The 15,979-nt window shown below is 48.9% G+C and overlaps 1 protein-coding gene across 1 annotated transcript in view; it reads left to right on the top strand.

Annotated features, from left to right (window-relative positions):
* Positions 1 to 15,979, top strand: part of LAS1L (LAS1 like ribosome biogenesis factor) — a 54,011-nt gene that overhangs the window by 22,410 nt on the left and 15,622 nt on the right. The window contains exons 8-11 of the mRNA XM_056858947.1: positions 10,109 to 10,194; positions 11,366 to 11,572; positions 12,557 to 12,707; positions 14,782 to 15,155. Of these exons, the coding sequence (XP_056714925.1) occupies positions 10,109 to 10,194; positions 11,366 to 11,572; positions 12,557 to 12,707; positions 14,782 to 15,155 (818 nt within the window). The remainder of the gene's footprint in view (positions 1 to 10,108; positions 10,195 to 11,365; positions 11,573 to 12,556; positions 12,708 to 14,781; positions 15,156 to 15,979) is intronic.

Genomic DNA, 15,979 nt, shown 5'->3' with positions numbered 1-15,979 from the left:
TAGAGCCGGTGGTACTGGGGCAGTAGAGGTTAACGCTGGAACGGGCGGAAATGGCAGAGCAAAGTTTTGCCGATGCTGGTCGCAGGTGGGACTAGCGAAAGAAATAGTGTCTGTTTCCCAATCAATACTGGGACTATGTCCTTTAATCCAGTTAATTCCCAAGACCACTTCAAATCGGATAGGGGCTATAGTGAAGTCTATTTGTTCCCAGTGGGAACCAATTCCCATTGCCACCCCTATGGTGCGATGATCAACTGGACCCCCCTGGAATTGGCTCCCGTCCATTTGAGCAAATTGGACGGGGGCGGGTAAAGCCTCTGAGTCGGCTCTGAGGGCAGCAAACGTGGCTTCGCTTATGAGAGTGCGACAGCAACCGGAGTCAATTAGTGCTTTGACGGGGATTTGTGGACCTCCGTTAAGTTGTTGTAAAACTGCATCTACGTAGACGGTGGAGTCCACTTCTTTGATTTTGGTAGGAGCATTCGGTTTGATAGGAAGATCCTGAGAGGTCTGTGGAGATGCTCCATTCACCACAGACCGGAGCCGTTTTTTGACAAGTCGAGGGGAGATTCCAGGTTTAAGGCTGGAGAAATCCAAGGGTTTTCCTCATCCGAAGAGGGAAAGCTGTCCCCCAATGGGGCACTTGTAATCCGAGACCCGGCGGGGTCGTTGGAAGCAGGCAGGGAGGCTGGGTCCCCGGCATGGAGTGCAGAGGGTGTGGGCCTTCCCGGAGCTGCGCTGCGGGTGGCCGCGGTGCCTCTGCGTGGTGGACGACCTCGGGCGCGGGTTGTCGTGCTGGGACGAAATAATTCCTGGCGGCGTGGGCAAACGGCTGCAAAGTGGCCCATTTCTCCGCATGTAAGACAGGCACCCCTCTGAAATCGGACTTCACGTTCCTGGAGCGGACGTGGGGGATTTCGTGGGACGAGCAGTGGTGCCTTGGGTTGAGGCTTTTGGGTGCCCTTCTCCTTGTGCTTTTGACGGACGAGAGAAATAAAGCGGCGGCGGCTTTCCACTTCCTCGGCTAATAGGATCCAGCCTTCGAGGGTATCGGGATCGCCCCGCATGTAAGACCAGTTCAGAATGTCAGGATGCAAGGCTTCCCTGAAATGATGGATTAGGGTGGTCTCGGGCCAACCTACAATTTTACTTGCCAGTCGCTGAAATTCATCGGCAAATTCCCGAACTGTAGCAGAGCCTTGTTTTAATTGTAAAAGTTCCGTTTTGGCTCTTTCTCCCAGGAAGGGGTCCTCAAACCTCCTTCTCAGGGCAGTCATGAAGTTGTTGAGGGAACGAATCGCACGAGAGCGGGTGTCAAACTGGAGGACCATCCAGTCAGCCGCTTTGCCTGTCAGGAGGGAAGCTACGTACCGCACCCGGCTATCTTCCGTGGGGAAAAGTTGACCTTGTTCTCGCATATAACTGTCCACTTGATGCAAGAAACAAGGCAAAGTCTCAAGAGATCCGTCATACGTAGTCCTCAATTTGAGTTGCTTCCAAGGGCCGGGCGCGGGCTGACCCGGTTGCACGGGTGGTCCGGGCGGAGGAGCAACAGGAGCTCCAGGAGGCAAGGGTGGAGCAGGCACATTAGCAGGTGGTTGCACGGGTGGTCGGAGCGGAGGAGCAACAGGAGCTCCAGGAGGTAAGGGTGGAGCAGGCACATTAGCGGGTGGTTGTACGGGTACCGCCTGACCCGGTATCGGAACGGGCTGTCTCTGAGCTATCAGGGTTTGTTGTAATTGCCTGTTCTCGTGAAGCATAAGTTCCATTACTTCTTGGAGTTGATCCACACGGTCGGAGAGCTCCCGATTCTGGGCTCGTAAAAGATGAACCTCCTCACTTGGGCCCCCAGTAAGATGAGGCTTACTGGTTCGGAAGCTCGTGGCCCATTGAGAGCTATCCCCATATAAATCCTCGTCTTCAGACTCATCTGAGTCTCGACGTCGGTCAGCCAAACGGCGTGCGCGTTGGGTCGTACGCGACGGGACAAATGCCGGGGAAAAGGTGAGACCTGATAGTCCCAGTACATAGTCCTTGGGGCGCGTGTCCACGTTCGCCTGATTCCTTGCTGCAGCCGCCCTGGCTGCTTCCGCCGCCTCTCTCTCTCTTGCGACCCTAGCCGCTTCGGCGGCTTGCTGATCCGCAAGAACTTTGGCGTTCTCAAGTCTTAGGGCAGCCTCTGCCGTAATGCGCGGCAAAAGTTCTGTCTCGAGGAGCAAGAGTATGGGGTCAGGTTCCCCGCCCAGCAGAGGTTGTACTCGAACCGCCAGTGCGGATGCCTCGGCTCCAAACGTCGGGGTCAAAACTTGAGCCAAGGTGGCTACCGGGGTGTCCTTTGTACATTCCACAAGGAGAAGAGCGGTGCTAATAGCGACTCGCTTGGCCTCAGCCTGGCAGCTGGCCGCATCCGGGATCAGGGAAAAACCCTCCGGTGGGGCTCCCGCCATGGTAGAAAGAGTTTGTCGAGAAATAAGATTATCCAGAAGTCCAGTTAATATTTGTAAATCCTCAGTCGCCAATCGGGCATCGTCCAGTAATTGATCCAAGTCCTGAAGATCTAAACGAGCATCAGTATCCTCCGATGTTAACATCCAGAGACGTCCTGTAAGAGATTGCCACTGCGCGTGTACCAGTCCCCTCAAGCGGCAAACCTCTCGGTTCGTCCGGAAAAGTTCAGCAATTAAGTCCTGTAACAGAGTAGGGTCCTCTGAGAAGGGCTCCAGGGTAGTAGATCACCTGGAGAGCTGCACAGCTCCCATCCAAGTGGCAGGCGAACCCCCCTGGGCTCCAGCCTGGCTAGGAGAACGGTGAAGATGTGAGATAGCTGTCATAATGTCAGCCCTTGGCCCACAGAACCAGAAATCACCACAAAGTCGTATAGAGTCCAAACAGGTGGATTTTACTGATCAAATAGGCATACAGTGCAAACGAATAAAATGACAGCTATGAAAGGCTCACTAGCTGGGAGATATTATAAGGCAGGAAAGGCGGGAGATTACACGCAGGAATACAGTTTCCCAGGAGTTGAGTTCCCAGGCTTAGGCTTAGGCATGCGACCTTGGGGGGCAGACAATACAGCACAGAGACAGAGGCAATAACGAAACCGAGATAGCAGCCTGACACCTGGGGCCTGCAGGTGGGAAAATTGACTGCATCATTTCAGATGAGAAATTGGAGATTCTTGAAATGGTCATCACCTCCTGAAAAAGGCTCTACACTTTTTTTTTGTAAAGGGTAAATGTTCAAGTTGTCATCAGACAGCAGTTTTTACATACTTCTCATAGTGCCGCCTCTGATCTTCGGTGTATACCGCTAGAGTTTTGGCAGTGGCCCATCAGTTGTGATCTTGAAAGGTGAGAAACACCAAATGCTGTAACGGAGTTAAGGATTTTAGGAAAGTGCAAAATCAGAAAAGGCTCGTAAAATACGTGTATGTATGTTTGTGGGCGGGAAGGCAGCCTGGTATAGCCCAATCTCATCAGACCTCAGAAGCTAAGCCAGGTCGGTACATGGAAGGGAGATCACCAAGGAAGACTCTGTAGAGGAAGGCAATGGCAAACCACCTCTGCTTCTCATTTGCCTTGAAAGCCCCTTGCTGGGGTTGCCATAAATCAGCTGTGACTTGACTGCACTTTGCACACACATGTATGATTGTATCCATACATGCCATATATGTGTGCTTATAAAATGCTGCTAAGTTGCAGCCCACTTATGGCGAACCCATAGGGCAGTGGTGGCGAACCTATGGCACGCGTGCCAAAGAGGGCACTCAGAGCCCTCTCTGTGGGCATGTGCGCCATCGCCCCAGCACAGAGTTCGCCTGAATTCGTTACTAGAAAGCTGGAGGGACACGGGGCCGGGCTGCTCCCCTCCCCCTTTCCACGTGCGCCTGAGGGCATTTCTCACATCACCTGCCCCTCTGCCCAGCAGCCCAATTGGAGCACTTCCTCCCTCCCCTGTCACATGTAGCAGGGTGGCTCACATGCCGAACGGCTCACATGCGGCGTGAGGGTGCGGCACGGACGGCAGCCTGTTGAGTCTGTGGCAAAGGTGATTCCCGTGGTGGGGTTGGAGAGGAGCTAGGTTGGAGGGGAGCATAGCTCACAGCGTGGCATAGCTGGAGGGGAGAAGAGCGCTCGGGCCACAGTGCAGGCTTTGTGGAGCCTCCCACCTTTCAGTGAAATCCCCTACTAACAGAAAGAACACCCACTTACCCAGCATGTAATTAACCTGTGGAATTCCTTGCCACAGGATGTGGTGATGGCATCTAGCCTAGATGCCTTTAAGAGGGGATTGGACAAATTTCTGGAGGAAAAGTCCATCATGGGTTACTAACCCTGATGGGTATGTGCTACCTCCTCATTATAGATGTGGGCCACTAAACTAAAACCTCAGTATTCAGGTTAAATTGCCGTGTTGGCACTATGCGATAAATAAGTGGGTTTTGGGTCCAGTTTGGGCACTCATTCTCTAAAAGGTTCGCCATCACTGCCATAGGGTTTTCAAGAGACATTCAGAGGTGGTTTGCCATTGCCTGCCTCTGCATAGTGACTGTGGACTTCCTTGGTGGTCTCCCGTTCAAGTACTGACCAGGGCTGACCCTGCTTAATGTCTGAGTTCTGACTAGATTGAGTAGGCCTGGGCCATCCAGATCAGGGGCTGTCTTTTATTAGGTCTGACCAAACTGACACACAACACTGCAAGTTTTTGAGCTTAGCAGAGCTCTTCATTAGGCTGGATTTTACAAAATATTTAAAAAGGTGGGTGGGAAGCAGATTTTTCAGACCATGACTGTTCAGGTCAAAGTCTGGCTTGCCAACATCCTCTGTGAAATGTAGGCAGGTAAGTGGCTTAACTTTATTGCTGGGGCTAGGTCACAGCACGGTGTGAAGGCGTCCACTATTGGTTCACTCTCCGGCGATCAAAAGGCCAGTGAAAGTCCTTCCAAAATGCCACTCAGATTGAAGCCAAACTTCCGTTTTTTGGTAGAAGTGAAAGTGCCAGGTTCCAATTTTACTTCTGCAAAACCAAGACGTGCCCACCCACCCCACCCCTGGGGTATTCAGCCAATATGGAAAGTTCTAGGCTGTAGGTTGTGGGAAGTGCTTTTTGAGAAGTGGGTCCTTTCAGGAAAGAAGCCGAAGCTCTTTGCCATTTCTCTTTGCGCTGAGCATCTTCTGATCGCTTGGTCAATGTGACTGAATGACGGCCACTCCCTGGACCATCCCTGGGTGCAAGTCCCAGGCGTCCACTAACTGCCCCTCTTCTCTACACTCCAGATGGCTTTGTGCTCTTTCTAAGTAGTTGACGGCTGGGCTCATTCTGAATGCCACTTTTGCTGTTTCTGGTGTGTTTTGCCTTTTCAGCGGGAGGTTCCTTGACACTCTGATGCCTGTCTGCTCTGTTCCCCCCCCCCCCCTTGTAGCCAGCCTCCTCCAGCCAACTGGCTAATAGCAACGTGGCTCTTTCAGCTCCATTGTTGTCCTTGAAAGACACTGTGAGGGGGTGGTTGTCTGCCTCCTCTTGTCTTGGGGCAAGCCACCACATCTTGGGTGTTCTCCAAGCACCTCCTCACCAGCGCGTTCAGCCTGAAGTAGACTGGAGCAACCTTCCGAAGCCCAAGGTCTGGCAGGGAAGTCCCTGGAGGCATCCAAGAGTCTCTTGCCCTGCGGAGATCTCAGGGGAGGGGGGAATCCCTGGACACGTTTCTCCTTCCGACTGCCGTACAGTGATCACCCCAGTAGCATGGTGAATGTTTCAGGTGTCTTTCTTTGCCGCCACCTTTTGCCATGGTTGTGCTGGTGTTTCCTTGCCAGATCTCCATATAAAAAGATGATTTAATTCCTGCCAAATAATAATTAGCCCTAGAAGTCCCCAGAATTCCACAGAAGCCCAAAGTAACAATGACTCTCTGCTGCAGTTATTCTGAACGATCTTGTGCACGGTATGTTATACACATATGTTCAGGTTTTGTCGGGGTAGAAAGTGGCGTCAAGTCCCAGCCGACTTGTGGTGATCCCCTCATGGGGTTTTCAAGGCAAGAGACATTCAGAGGTGGTTTGCCATTGGCTGCCTCTGTGTAGCAACCCTGGACTGCCTTGGTGGTCTCCCATCCAAGTACTAGCCAGGGCCGATTCTTCTTAGCTTCCAAGATCTCACAAGATTGGGCTGTCCTGGGCCATCCAGATCAGGGGCTCGGATTTTATAACTGATTGAATTTCAATTATTTTTCTCCTGGTTTTTCATCCTTTGGGGTTCCTATTCTTGTAGGACAACCTTCCCCTTAAAAAAAAAGTTATTCCATTCACTGCTTCATAGACCACGAGAGGCCCTCGGTGGGGGGAGTTGTGTTAGTCTTGCTAATGGTGTAAGTAGACAGCGTAGTGGTTAGAGGGCCAGTTCAGGACCACGGAGGTCAACATTCCAAGCTCTGCCCTGCCACAAAGCTAATGTGATGCCCTTGGCCGGTCAGGCACTCTTTAACACAGCCCACACTGCAGAGCTGTTGTGGGGATAAGATGGGGGCAGAGGAATGCTACTGGGCGCTCTCTGGCGGAGGAAGGGGGTGGAAAGGCAAATGCAGCAGATATTTATGCATCAGAACAGCTTTCAAGGGCCTTTCTGGGAACCATCCCAAATTCTGCAAATTTCCAAAGTTGTTGGCTTCCGCTATTTTAATATTTTTAATCCCTCTGTGCATTAAAAAAGATGTGTGTGCTCTTGTCTATTGTGTTTATGTTGGTGCTGTAGTGCTATTAAAATGTTGCATATGAAGTGGGTTGGACTCTCTAAAGATGGCTCATGAATGCTGAGAATTGCTGTTGCTAATAATATTGCCAGGGTTTTTAATGCTGTATCATTTAAGCGTCCTATTCTTATATAAGGTGGATTATTGGAAACTGTAATAAAATCTAAATAAAAATGATCTGGAGAGAAGGCTAGCTTTTCCTTGTGATGAACATAGAAGCCAGGGAAGGGCTTTTCCCCCAGCAGTCAGCTGAGGTCGGTTGTTGTCTGGAGTGTAGGCCTGAAGACCAAACAAATGCTGAAATTTCAGTTCTACATTTCACCGGCAAGGATTTCCTCAGTTTCAGAGTGGGAAAAGACAGAACTTGTAAATTGGTCGTAAATCTGAAAACCTCAAGCCTGAAATAGCTTTTCAGCTGCAATACCCAGAAGTTGGGTATCTCCTTTCTCATTGCAGGAGTTTCCCAGCCTCTGGTTTGGGGCCTGGGGTGGGGGGGAGCTGCTATCTGTGATTCACCTTTTGCTTTGGATATTCTTCAGCTTAATGATTTTTGTTACATAAATGTGTGTGTGTAAAGCACCGTCAAGTCGCAGCCGACGTCTGGCGACCCTGAAGGGTTTTCAAGGCAAGAGATGTTCGGAGGTGGTTTGCCATTGCCTGCCTCCGTATCACGCCCCTGGTATTCCTTGGTGGTCTCCCATCCAAATACTAACCAGTACTGACCCTGCTTAGCTTCTGAGATTTGGCGAGATTGGGCTATAACATGCTGCCTTCCCTCCCTGTTATATAAATAGTTACCAGTAAATAACTTTAGGATATTATTCGTCTACTCTAAAGGGGGCAGCAAGCCTATTTCAGTAACCCTTTAAAACGGAAGAGTGGTCCCCTTCATCTTCTAGTCAGTTTGTCAGCTGTCACTCTAATGCCGGGCATTGTGATCCTGGGCATCTGGGGGGGAGGCAGTTGTGAATTTCCTGCATTATGCAGGGGGTTGGACTAGATGACCTCGGTGGTCCCTTCCAACTCTATGATTCTATGATCTTGGACAGGAACTTCTTTCATCAGCCATTCACCTGCTTAGCCTAACCTACCTCACAGGGGAGGGGGGAACGGAGGAGAGGAGAATGGCGTAAGCTGCTTTGTGTCCTCCTTGGGGAGGAAGGCAGGGTATAAATCTGGAAAGTAATTTTTTTAAAAAATAGTGGATCATGAAACAAGATTGAAAAAGATAATTCTCCGACAACTAATTAGCAAGGCTCCATGATAGAAAAAGATCATATAAAATATCTGGTGCACATAAAATAAATACCTGGGGGGAAATTATTTAAATTTTAATTGCAGCTATATTTAAAATAAGATTTTTTTATGTAGAAAGCATTTCTCATGTTAAGGATGAATTTAGTAAAAAATTAATGGCTGCAATGTTCTAAGCAATTAAAATGACCCACACGTTAAAGTCCTCATTAGCAAATTCGGCTTAAATGAAACTAACTGTGCATAAATTACACCAGAAAGCAAAATGTTTTAATAAGAAGAAAAGAGATGAGGGAGACTCTTTTTAAAATATGCACCAGAGTATGGAATACTTGCACGCGCCTCCATCAAGTATAGGAAAAGTGCTTGTGTTTATTTATGCCCTACTTTGACAAGCCAGTGTGGTGTATTTGGTAGAGCGGCGGAATAGAATCCTGGCAGCTTGGGTTCGAATTCTGCCAGGGAAGCTCACCTTGAGCCCATTACAAACTCTCAGCCTTGCCTGTCTCCCAGGGTGGTGGTTGTTTTTGTGAGAGAATGGGGAAGGGGAGAACTGTGCTCTAAGCCGCTTTGAGTCCCAACTGTGGGGAGAAAAGCAGAATATAAATAAATCAGTGCATCTGTCTCCTCCCTTGTTTGTCAGACTAGGCTTTTCTCCTATGCGGGGGAGGGGGGCATTTGCCATTTTAATGCTTTTAAATAATTTTAACTTTTATATACGGTAGCGCTCCTAATAAATTATACTTTCAGTATGTATGCAAAGACTTATATATATTTTCTTTTCACCCAACTTCGGGTACCCAGCTTTAGTTTTTAGGTTGGGTTTTATTCCCCTACTTTTTTTCTTCCAGTTCTGAAAATGGATACTTAGAAGTGGTCAATGAAAGGATGGGGTATTGAGAGCCAGCGGGGTGTAGGGGTTAAGAGCGGGTTTGATTCCCCACTCCTCCACATGAGTGGCAGACTCTAATCTGGAGAACCAGGTTGGTTTCCCCGCTCCTCCACATGAAGCCTGCTGGGTGACCTTGGGCTAGTCACAGATCTCTCCGAACTCTCTCAGCCCCACCTACCTCACAAGATATCTGTTGTGGGGAGAGGAAGGGAAGGCGATTGTAAGCCGGTTTGATTCTCCTTAAAGATAGAGAAAATTGGGATATAAAAACCAACTCTTCTTCTATACTATCCCATTGTACTTATAGATTATTTCAAAGGCTATCACAGTGCATAATGTTGAATTAATAATTTGTTTACAACAAAAATTCTTATAGCCTCTGGAAGGAAAAGCTCCATCACTGGTACAGGGATATAAAAGAATCTGTAGCGTAGTTCGAATGACTCAATTAACACAGGACAAGAGGGCTAAAGAGGAAAATGGAGATTTGTGGAGAAAATTGAGTTTGTTCTTGGTGCGCTGGAACCAGTAAAATGTTAAGTCTTATTCATTGTTCTCATTGTTGTAATTTTTTCTGTGCATAATTTTTATTAAAATGTTGATTTTTTAAATAAAACAAATAATTAAACAGCTCAGCTATGTCAATAAAAATGGTGGCATTCCCCCTACCGGTTCTCCTTTGGGCCCCCTGGCCCCATATGCTCCACGTTCATCTGCTGACCCTCTGACTTGGCTCTTTTTCTCCCAGTATGTTCACAACAGAGCGCAACTAGGGCAGGAGCCACTAGTGCAGGGATCCCCAACATGGTACCTGTGGGCACTCGCCAACCTCTTTCTTGGTGCCCCCAAGTGTTTTTAGAAAGTGGGTGGGGCCAGGCAGGACTTTTGCCCAGCAAGATTTCTGATTGGCCAATGGAGATTTGATTGGCTGTGCAGTTTTTTTTTTTTTTTTAAATGTTGCTTTGGCAGCAGGACCAAACTGCACAACTAACCTCCACTTATACATCCTGATCCCAATTCAGTTTGCTCTATGTGACCCATTCAGCGGCTAGCTTTGGAGCCCGGCCCCTTTTGTAGAATCTGCCTGACTGTGCCCGGTCTGGGAGAAGTCCGGATGACTCCTCTGAGATGCCGCGTTTTGAATGCCGGGTGTTTTTATGAGTCGGCGCGAGGTCTTGGATGAGCATGCTAACAGGGGTTTGTCATTGCGCCAGGGAGGTGGTGGCCAGAGCGATGCTCGGCAATGGCTTTCTCATCCCAGCTGCGGAAGACCTGCAGACCTTAAACCTCGACCTTCAAGGTGAGCGTCCTGTCTCCCTCTTGCTTGACCCGAAGGGGAGGGTGCTCATTGGGCAGGGTGGCCAACAGGCTGGAGGAAAATGCCCTCTCCTTTCAGCAGGGGCTGGATGTGTCAGAATGGGCAGGTGAAGTTTTTCATGACACAGAGATGAACAGCATCACCTGGGCAATAGCAGCTCGGGAAGCCTCCATCAAAGGGGCAGGGCACACGTATAGGGCCTGAAATCTTACCTTGGTGAGTCAGACTTTCCAGGGATAGAGGAGTAGGCTTTTGGGGTATGAGCTTACAAGAGTCGTCCAGGTCAGGGCTGATCTTTGTTAGGTGCTGGGAAAACCATTCTTGCCCAGGTATTTGACGAATTGTGTAGGTTTTTAAAATATCTGTGCTGTTTCATCTGTTGCTCTTGTCTCCTTGATTTGACTTACTATAAATGCTGCTTTTGTTATTGTTCATCTCAGTTTAACTTTTTAATGTTGTGAGTTGCTTCAAGCATTTTTCCTTGGAGAGGTGGCTAAGAAATGTGTTAAATAAGTGAATAAGTAAATAAGAAGATGCATATCCCTTGGTGGGTCTTCCTAGGCAGAACACCACAGAAAATAGGTGCCACCATAAAGAAGGCCCTACTCTGCATCCCCTTAAATTGCCTTGTAGTGCAGGAAGCAAGATGGAGCAAGGTAGCCTGACCTGATCCTGAAAGAGCCGGCGTAGAGTTTGTTTGCTTGCTTGTTTAATACCCTGCACTCTCTCACCACAGAGGACTCGGAGCGGCTTACAACATTTAAAAATACATTTAAAATAGAATTAATACAAATGAAATGGAAATAAAAGCAATAAATAGAACAATAAAACCAATTATAATATCAGCTACAAAAGTGTAGATTGAAGGTGGGGAAAGCAAATGTGGGCTGTGTTAATGTGGAGGGGGGCTGTGCCGATTCAGGCAATTGAGGAGAGTTCTTAAGCAAGATTTGCCTGTCTGCCAGGAGCTGCCATTTTCAGCTGCCCCCTTCCAGCTGATATCCTTAAATAAAATAACCTTTAGTCATTGTTGCTGTGAAACTTGAAGGGCATAGGGTTTGGGTTTTTTCCCCCTCTTAAGTGTTTTGTGTCATCCTTGTTTGCTTGTTTTTAAAACCATAACCTGTTGCTCCCCTTTGGCTGCGGTCTACAGAAACCAAAGAGTGGGATTTTAGAATCCCCCCAGCATTCCTTTGCTTTTGGCAGCCGCTGCTGAAGGGTCTCCACTCCAGAGATTTCACACAGACCCTCCTCGAGAAGATGTTCAGCGAGCTAAAGCAACACGCACGGGACTCAGGGCTCCAGACCCGGTACCTCATCAGCTGGATCACGGAAATTCTGAAGACCAACATGCATGCCAGTGAGTGTCTCAGAGGCGCCTCCCCCACCCGCCGCCAATAAGGGAGGTGGTGGACTTAGAAGCTAAGATCTCCCGCTGCATGGTCCTTAGTGGGTGTGTATGTATTTAATACGCAGAACCCAGTAAGATTCTGTGACTGGGTTCCAGTCTCTCTTTCTCATCTAACTCTTGACTGTAAATTAACTTGGATGTTTCAAAATCAAAACGGATGGTTTCATTGCTTGCTCAGGACATTTGAGTAAAGAAAGATCCCCCTGAAAAAGTGTTATGTAAAATGCATTGGGGCAGTTTAACTATTTAAACAGTTTTTCCATTGCACCAGTTGCTGCTTTTTGTCTCTGTTTTGGTTTGGTGTGGCCCTCTTTCCTTTTGCCTCAAAATCAAACTAGCACACATACTTCTAGGGCCCAGAAGGCATTGAAAGGTCTTTGAGCCTGTTGATGATTTGTCTGGTTCTTCCTCCATGACTTAGCCTTTATGATTTTCATTTTTGTATATCCCAACATCTCAGTAAAATACAGTTTGAGGATCCTAAATGAAGGTCACGGTTTACCTAAAGTAATAAGAACTTGGGTTTCAGGGGCATTGGAATGAAGAATCACTACTTCAGTTGTTAGAACTGGCTTGTAAATAAGACACTTGCCTGCTAGGTGTGGTAAGTAAAGATCAGTTCCAGCCACCAGTCCTTGTCTTGAAACTGACAAGTAGCCAGCATTACCTGCCTTGCCCTACCTTGAAGGCTTGTGGGAAGTAGCAGCAATTGGGTTGATTTCCTTCTAGTCTTAAGATTAAATGTGAAATAAGACATTCTTACACCCATTCTTTAGGTGGAAGAATTGAGCCCGGATCAGGAGGTGGCTCATGGCCACGTGATGAGTTCAGGGCCAATCTGGCTCTCTGCCGGGTCTTCTGATTGATTACGCATGACGTTCCACCAGCTTAAATTTCTTCCTTTTTTCTTTTCTTCCATGGTTCGGCCTGAAGAGAAAAAGTCAAGGCGCTCTTCCAAGAGCTCCAAAAACACAAGCGAAGCCTCTCCAGGGCTTTTTCTCCATCGTGTTTCGCTTCAGTGGTTGAAGCTCCTTGAGGATTGCTTGGAAGCTCCATGTTGGGCGAGTCCCCACCTCCTTCATCTGTAAGTGAACATCATTCAGTTGGCCTGGACTTTGGGTGTGAAGAGTTGAGCTCTGTGGCTTTAACACCTAGGAGTATTTTCCAGGTGCAGACGGTGTGCCTTTTGGCTTCTCCAACGCTGTGGATTCAGTTCTGCCCTAACAGATTCTAAAGGGCTTGGAGCCTTCATACCCTGGGGCTGCAATCCCCAACCTTTTTGAGTCTGTGGGCACCTTTGGAATTCCAACGCAGGGTGGTGGGTGCAACCAGAAAATGGCTGCCGCGGGAGGTGGAGCCAATGAGAAAATAACTGCCATGGGAAGTGGAGCCAATGAGAAAATGGTTGCCACGGGAGGCGGAGTCAATGAGAAAGTGTCACAGTGAGATCATGCATCTCTCTCATGGTAACTCCTCCACATTTCAGGCAGAAGCTCTGTTTAGGAGGATGCCTTTTAAAATGAGCATACTGTTTAAAAATATTTTCTCCCATGCCCACAGCCTGCCGTTATTCACTCAGTGAAGATCTTTGTGCTGTGGTGCAATCTGCTGCCAAAGCAACATTTTTAAAAGATTTGCACAGCCAATCAGAAGCCCTGCTGGGCAAAAGCTGAATCTGACCCCACCCACTTTCTAAAAGCACTTGGCAGGCATTAGAAAAGGAGTCGATGGGTGCCATGGTTCCTGCGGGCACCACGTTGGAGACCCCTGCTCCAGAGGCTCCATCTTTCCTGTATCCCATCATAGACCTGCTTGGTTTTCTGGGAAGGTCTTCTTGATCATTTTGTCCGCCAGACTAGGAAGGAGAATGGCCCACGGCATGGAAGTTGTGAGGCTGCCGTACTGTTTTGGAGTAATCACCCCTTGGGAATTAGCCAAAGGCCCAGCTGCCCTCTCTCTTGGTGCCTCTTGTTTCATTTTCTTGATGAACAGTTGAGACGATGGCAGTGTGTCTTATCTCCATTTCGGTTGTGTTTCTTTCAACAGAAATACCATGTTTCTAAGTACAGGAGCAAAGTGCATGCTTTGCTTGTCTTTTTTGTTTCTAGTAATGCCTGTAGGCAGGAGTCTCTAAAGAGGTAGCCTGGGGTGACCGATGAGTATATCCTCTCCCATCCCCACGTGTGTTATTGTGCCACCCTTCCTTCAAGAACCTCAGTGTGAGCTTTGTTGTGGCCACAGGAGGGAGGGGGTGTTTGAACCACAGCCCGTGTCCAACACTCTTACCACTCCACCGCCTTGGTTGTCATTCCTGATGGCTTCCCTTCTCCTGGATGCCCAGTACAAAATCTTTCCCTGGCCCACCCTTCCCACAGATTATGGGGAACTTGGAGAGGGAGGGGTCTGTCTCAGACTGGGGGGTCCATCCCTGACCCTCTCCTCTAGCACTTGCAGAAAAGTCTGGTTTTGCTTTGAGCTGGCTGTAAGGAAAGTGGGGAGCAGGGCCGGTTTCTTGCCACCTCCAACCTTCCCTGACATGTTGCCCAAAGGAAGAGAGGAGTGTGGTACAGTGGGTGGAGCAGGGGGGTCCCCAACTTTTTTGAGCCAGTGAGCATCTTTGGAATTGTGACACGGTGGGAGCAGCCATAAAATAGCGGCCATGGGAGGCAGAGACAACCACAAAATGGCTGCCACAGCTTACCTTCAATCACACAGTGAAGAAGAGTTGGTTTTTATATGCCAACTCTCTACCACCTAGAGTCTGCTGCTCCATGTGGAGGAGTGGGGACTCAAACTTGGTTCTCCAGATTAGAGTCTACCGCTCCTAACCACTACACCACGCTGGAGCAAAGACAACTGACAGCAGAGCATTCCCCAAAGTAGAAAGAATGGCATTACGTTGTATGGGGAAGTATATCCGGGTAAATGGAACCTCCATGTTCAGAAGCAGTATGACACTAGTACCACGTGCTGGGATGGGCCAAGGGTAGGGGATTGCAGCTGCCTTTATGATTTGCTTATGGACTTCCCGGGGGCAACGGGTGTCTGATCTTGATGGCACTTTGGGCTGATCTGACACGTCTTCTCTTGGGTTCTTATTCACCCTTATGCCCATTTAAGAATGCTTGTTTTTGCCTCGGCTTGATTTTTGTTCCTAGGATCCTGCTGAGCACGGAGCCCCCTTTGCCTTCGGACACGCAGGAGAAACTTCTCTACCTCACCTCCATCTATACCCAAGAAGCCGACTCCATCCCCAACCCGGGCTCAGCTGCAGAACTCCGCAGGCAGCCCATTTATACAGTGGAGAGCTTGCAGTGGAAAGCCAAACAGAGTGGGGCAGCCCACAGGCTCGACAAGAGTGCGGGATGGCTGGTGGGGCCTGCCGAAGAGGAAGACTTGGCCGAGGAAGAGGAGGAGGAAGAGATGGAAACTCAGTCTGTGCCTCTGCCAGAATCGTTCCATGCTGAGAACTCCAGGGCTTTAGCTGAGAAGAGGGCCGCACTCCAGGGATCGGCCTGGCAAGTCAGTTCAGGTGCTCACTGCCTCTCAGTTTGGTGGGGGCAGGAGAGTTGTCCATGTGTCAAGTTGGAAGCTGGTTTCAACTCCAAATGTGCGCACAAGCAGCAGTGGTTGGGTGGAGTGTGTGGAATGGGTTGGGGGGAGGAAGGAGAGGGGTGGGATGCAGGATCTGGGGCTTGTTTGGCCCAATGGTAACACACTGTGCCAGCCAGGGAGTGCGTAACACCAACACCTCCCTGCTGATGTCTTGCCCAAAGCCAGCAACCGAATAAGGTGATGAAGTGGCACTGACCACTCTCACTCACATTCTATTATCCAAAGAGTCTAGAAGCCAGCCAGTGGATTGTTAATAGTCTTTTCATTTATAGTCCGCCTTTTTCATGGGGGCTGCAGGCACATGACAAGTCTGAGAACATCAGAAGAGCCCTGCTGGATCAGACTAGTGAGGGTCCATCCAGCCCTGCATCTTGTCTCACACAGTGGACAACCAGTTACTCTGGAGGGTCAACATCAGGGCATAGAGGCCAAGACCTTTCCCTGATGTTGCCTCCTGCCTCTGAACGGGGAGGTTCCCTTTAGTCACCATGGCTAGTAGATATGCCGACTTTCTCTACCACTTAAGGAAGAATCAAACCGGTTTACAATCACCTTCCCTTCTTTCCCCACAACAGACACCCTATGAGGTAGGTGGGGCTGATAGAATTCAGAGAGAACTGTAACTAGCCCAAGGTCACCCAGTGGGCTTCATGTGGAGGAGTGGGGAAACCAACCTGGTTCACCAGATTAGCGTCTGCCGCTCCAAACCACTGCTCTTATCCACTACACCACGCTGATAGC

The sequence above is a fragment of the Euleptes europaea genome, chromosome 13 (genome assembly GCF_029931775.1).
Source record: "Euleptes europaea isolate rEulEur1 chromosome 13, rEulEur1.hap1, whole genome shotgun sequence".
Lineage (NCBI taxonomy): Eukaryota > Metazoa > Chordata > Lepidosauria > Squamata > Sphaerodactylidae > Euleptes > Euleptes europaea.
Note: the sequence above shows the minus strand (reverse complement) of the source record. Positions and strands in the feature narration are given on the sequence as shown.